This window comes from Catharus ustulatus, chromosome 3 (genome assembly GCF_009819885.2).
Source record: "Catharus ustulatus isolate bCatUst1 chromosome 3, bCatUst1.pri.v2, whole genome shotgun sequence".
Classification (NCBI taxonomy): domain Eukaryota; kingdom Metazoa; phylum Chordata; class Aves; order Passeriformes; family Turdidae; genus Catharus; species Catharus ustulatus.
This window is the reverse complement of record NC_046223.1, coordinates 43,581,276-43,586,555: the sequence shown is the minus strand read 5'-3', so window position 1 is coordinate 43,586,555 and position 5,280 is coordinate 43,581,276. Positions and strand designations below refer to the sequence as shown.

The 5,280-nt window shown below is 47.3% G+C and overlaps 1 protein-coding gene across 1 annotated transcript; it reads left to right on the top strand.

Annotated features, from left to right (window-relative positions):
* Positions 1-202: 202 nt before the first annotated feature.
* PDCD2 (programmed cell death 2) lies at positions 203-4,597 on the top strand. Its single transcript, XM_033053992.2, has 6 exons — positions 203-521; positions 601-852; positions 1,225-1,398; positions 2,424-2,539; positions 3,547-3,663; positions 4,177-4,597. Exons 1-6 carry the CDS (start codon positions 218-220, stop codon positions 4,339-4,341), a joined length of 1,128 nt encoding a protein of 375 aa, XP_032909883.1. The 5' UTR covers positions 203-217; the 3' UTR covers positions 4,342-4,597.
* Positions 4,598-5,280: the final 683 nt, after the last annotated feature.

The window sequence follows — 5,280 nt, the reverse complement described above, 5'->3', positions numbered from 1 at the left end:
TTTGTCTTCTCTCTTACCCCCGTCTCGCTGCTGACTGCGCTGTCGGTTGACGCGGCAGAGCTCTGCCCTCGTCTCCCCGGGTATTTATTTTTCCCAGACCTCCGATACAAAAGCGGAGGCGGGACAGGGGCGGGGCCGAGCCGCGGACGCTGCCGGCGGGGTGGGGCCGGCGCAGCGCCGCTCCTTCCTTCCCTCCCGGCGGCCCACGAGAAGCCGCATGGCTCCCGGCGTGGAGCTGGGTTTCGCGGCGGCGGCGGCGGAGGGCCCGGGCGGTGCCTGGCGGCTGCGCAGCGCCTGCTTCCCCAGCAAGGTCGGGGGCCGGCCGGCGTGGCTGGGCGAGGCCGGGCTGCCGGGCCCCGCCGCCCTGCGCTGCGGCCGCTGCCAGCAGCCCTGCGCCTTCCTGCTCCAGCTGTACGCGCCGCTGCCCGGCCGCCCCGACGCCTTCCACCGCACCCTCTTCGTGTTCGCCTGCCGCAGCCCCGCCTGCTACCGCCCGGCGGGCCCGAGCGGGCCCTTCCGCGGTGAGGCGCGGGGACGCAGGGAGGGATGGGGCGAGGGCCGCCGGCCGCCTCCCCGCTGACCGGCGCGTCTCGCCCGCAGTGTTCCGGAACCAGCTGCCGCGGCGGAACGACACGTACTCCGAGGAGCCGCCCCCCGAGGAGCCGCCCCCGGGCCCGGCCCCCGCGCCCCCCCGGCGGCTGGGCAGCGGCGCCGCGCTGTGCCGCGTCTGCGGCTGCCTCGGGCCGCGCAGCTGCGGGCGCTGCCGCCGCGCCGCCTACTGCGGGCCCGAGCACCAGGCGCTGGACTGGCGGCGCGGGCATCGCCGCTCCTGCGGGCAGCTCGCCGCCGGAGGTGGGTCCGCGCCCATCGGGGACCTCTGGAACACGGGCAGCTCGACACGAGTGCCAGCCTGTGGTTAATTCTGCGCCGAGCTGCCGAGCTGCAACTTTTGAGGTCTTAAATGCTGCTGCTAGCACTGTCTGGTGTGCCTTCCACGCCACTTGGATTTACAGAGGTTGTTCAAAGCAACAGGACGCCTGGTGCAGTTTTCCGCTGTCCTTAACGTAGCCGTGTTTCTTAGCTTCGGGCCAGGTCTAGCAGTGATGTAAATCTTTCTTGCTCATGCAGTGTTTCTGCGATGTAGTTTGCTATGCAGCTTTTGGGGAGAAGGACATGAAATACCGAGATGACGTTGTGAAGTGGTATCTGTCTTCTGTTTTCTAGATGACTCGGCAGATGCAATTCCAGAGCATAACGAATTCCTTTTTCCAGAATATGAAATTTTGATAGAACCTGAGGAACCAGAATCTCCTGCTGACAACAGTGATGATGAACAAGGAGCTGAAAATACATCAAAGGATGCGAAAGAACAAGAACTTGGAACTGCAGGCGTGGCAGGTCAGAAATTAAATGCTGCCTATAATTCTTTCTTCCCAATGATGCCTGTTATCACATCTTCAAAATATCAAATACTGTGATTTTTAAGCGTTCCTTGTAAACTACTAGTGAAAAAAGGCTAAATGTGTGATCATTTGCAATGCTAGTTTGTTATAGACATCCTATAATATAAGACTTACTAAGCTCTGACCACTCTAGGAGCTGTTGAAGCAGCAGTTGCTGCAGATAGCTCAGAGTTACGGTGTGTCCCTGCATGCTTCCAATAGGTAAGGAACAACTCAAGTGAGAAGGACGGGACTCTGAGCACCTGCTGTTGGATGCTGTAGGAATCAGTAGATTGTTAGATTGTCTTGGCTTGACTTAGTTCTATTTGTCTTAATTAATGGAAGATAAAATTTCCTTCTTTCTGCTAGCAGAAAACTGGTTTGAAGATATTGGAACTGACTTTGAATTCAGAAGTTGAAAATGCAGGCTCCTTCCTCCCTCCTCCTATATTCATGATGGGTTTGCTGTGACCACAGTGGCTTTGAACAGACCCAGGGTCGAGAGTTTGTGGTGGTGCTGGGGAAGGATGCTGGGTTTCTGGCGGTCCCTTGCTGTAGTCCAAAGCTGTCAAGAGTGTTCAGTGCCCCCAGTGGATGTGTTCATTGGAGTGTAACAGATACACTCTTCAGTGCTAAAAACTGAAGTCTGGCACATGCACAGCACACAGAATCTTTTTCAAATGTTGTATCCTGAAGGTTCTGTAGTCTCAGTGATACCTGCTGGCAGCCACAAAGTTTGGTAGATTAACTCCTTCCCTTTCCAGTATTCCAGTACTGACATCTATGTTTAAAATGCAAGTAAAACTAGTAAATAGACCTGTGTGTGACCAAATCTTAACATGCCATGAAAGGAAAAAAAAATCTTAGATTTATGCCAGGAATTACTTCTGAAGCAAAATTAATTTACACGTGCTAATACCGTTTTTAATGTTTAGTGTCTTGTATTAGCCTTAACTTTTATTGTTCTCTTTTCTTGCTTAGATGAAGCATTTCAGTCCTTAGATGAAGAGACATTGGAAGCAATGGCAAAACATGAGACTGGCGAAGAAAAGATCTTCCAAATGTTTAAAAAACAAGTAGCTGCTGAACCAGAGCAGGTCAGAAGATGGAGTGGCCTTTGAATGTAGCAGCTCTGACACAGCATCCTGCTGCACATGAAACATTTAACTGCCTTTGTACCTTGTTAGAAATGGGGTTGCCGCCTCATCCTCCACACACCTAACCCACACACTCTCATCTTCCTTATGTGCTGAACTTTAATTCATGCTGAAGTAAGAGTTTAGGACCTGCTCATCCATCTTCAACAGCTGCAGGATGAGATGGCACAAAGGTGCTAAATCCCCCACAGTGTGGAAGGAGCTACCATCCTGCAACGTGGTTCTAACCAAAGGATGTGGGGAGCCACTGCACTGTTCCCCAGCCTGTGGCCCTGGTTGGCTTTCCTTCTCAGCAGAAGAAAAACTGCAGGGAGAAGCTCTGTCACTGTCAGCAGCTGCATTTGGGGGGTGGCTTGGATTTTTTGAGGGTGAAGGAATTAGTGATGGCTTTAAAATTTCCACTGTTCCCCTCCTGCTATTTCTTATTACTGCAAAAGGCTAAAAAGCTGCATTGTAAAACAAAAGCATGGTCCCTGGTTTCATTCAAAAAAGACACAGGCCTAAATCCATCAAAGTGAAGAAATTCTCTCCATGTTTTGCCTGGTAGCTGAGGGGTTAAGGTGCACACTCAGAAAGTAGCAGACTTTGAGTCTGTTCCCTCCTGTGCTTTAGGTATGTGCCTCACTCTGACCATCTCTGTACTGACTGATCTGTCCACGTGTCCTTTTGCTGCTAATGCCTGATTTGCTAGTAACAGAAAAACAAAGGATATATCTGAAAATACCTTCTTGAACATTAGGATTTTCTGTTTGTATGCAGAACTGCAGACAGAAATATCTGGATTGCATTCCTGATGCTGCATTTGCAAATGATATTTTGCCATGGTTATTACTTCAAAGAACTGATTTTTTTCTGCTCCATCTACAGCTTTGTCTGTGTCACTAAACACGTTTTATATGAAGATTAAAGGATAGTCATGAGAACTTAAAAATTCTGCTTTATTTCAGATTATTAGATACTGCAGAGGAGGAGAAGGTCCACTCTGGGTGTCAGGTGAAAATAGACCTGAAGAAAAAGACATCCCCAATTGTGTGTGTGGTGCCAAAAGGAAATTTGAATTCCAGGTATGTAAGCTTGTTTAAAAATAATACAGGTAATGTATTTCAGACTCAGGATCTAATTGTATAGGTATTGGCTTGTAACTCCAGCAAGAAGGTTGAAGTTGCAACAACCTAACTATGGTAAATGATTGTACAGAGCCTTTACTCTTTTAAGTGCTTTTTCACTTCATGATGCACATTGTAAGTAAGTTTGGCTGGAAGTGTTCAGCTGTAGAATTTTGAATGCTAGAGGTGTATGTATGGTGAACACAATGTCATGCAAAGGCAAAACATAGTTACTAACAATTTCAAATGGTGGGAAGGAAGCTCAAAGATCAGGCAAGTCTTACAAGGTCAAATAAAATTTACCTAGAATTCCAAATTTACTTGAGCTGCCATATACATAGTAGCTCCAGTTGTGAATTTGGTGTAAGAGAATATAAATTCTTACACCAAATGCAAGACTACTCCTCAGGAGAAGGGGGGAGAGGGGAGAAGTCTGTGGCCTGCCTCTAAGCCTTCTGTTTTTCCTTGAAGATTATGCCACAGCTCCTGAATCACCTTCAGGTCGACAGCCTCGGAGAGAGCATTGACTGGGGAACACTGGTGGTGTACACTTGTGCCGACAGCTGTGGTGGGGCAAATTTGTATCTGGAAGAGTTCATATGGAAACAAGACTATTCCATGGGCTGTACTATATGAAGTTGAGTCATCAAATGGAATACTTGATTTGTTTCACTGCATCTCTGTAGTATGCAAACAAGTAGTTGAACTGAAGTCACTGATACGTGTGCATCTTGTAACATGATGAAACTGCTGTAACTAGACCTTGACTGCCTCTCTTGTGCTCCAGAGGAACTTTTACTTCAACCTAGTACTGAAGCCAGATGTGCTTGTTCAGAAGGCTTCATTTTAAATCTCATTTCTGAAAGTTTATTAAATAAAGATGAAAAACTTTTGGATTGGTGGAAATATCTTTTGTTGGTAATACTACTTCAGAAACTTAAAGGATTGTAGTCTGTCAGGATTTTCATTGGGCTACTCAAAAATTAACATTCATTCAAAGAAAATCAGATACTATAAAACCACTTGAGTGCTTATGTTGAAGGGCTATACAGGAGTCAGCTAAGACAAAGCTGCATAGCCTTTACCTGTGGAACTTAAATTTGCTTCCCTTTCTCAACAGGTACACTAAACCTATCTTGGGAGTTTGTCACATGTTCTGATTGAGTGGTTATTTTGAGATAAAATGCACAAAATATGTTTTATCTGACTTAAAACTATTAGGCCCATGCAGAAGTACTTTAACTCAGTTACCTCGTGCAGAACCAGTTTAAACCAAGCCAGCCCTACCAGAACACATTTGTCTTGTTACACATTGCCTGTAGCAGCAGATTTTCAGGCTGAATTGTGCCTTAAGTTTGTCATCATTGGTGAAGTTTAAAAATAAGTGTCCTCTGCAGGGATTCTTCTACTTTATGACTGCCATATAGCTGAGGCAAGAGAAAAGTGAACCCATAATGCTGAGCTTTACTGTGGTAGTTGCTTAATTACTCCTATGGCTGTATTTGCAGAAATTTGTGTGCTTCCATATAGAATTGACTTCAGTTACGTATTCCCTTATCCTGCTCCAACCATCCA

Bases quoted from the DNA above. Each gene is read 5' to 3' on its own strand.
- PDCD2 (XM_033053992.2), top strand. From the start codon at position 218: ATGGCTCCCGGCGTGGAGCTGGGTTTCGCGGCGGCGGCGGCGGAGGGC. The intron at 2,540-3,546 runs GTCAGAAGATGG...GCTTTATTTCAG, and splicing joins TAGCTGCTGAACCAGAGCAG to ATTATTAGATACTGCAGAGG. The intron at 3,664-4,176 runs GTATGTAAGCTT...TTTTCCTTGAAG, and splicing joins AAAGGAAATTTGAATTCCAG to ATTATGCCACAGCTCCTGAA.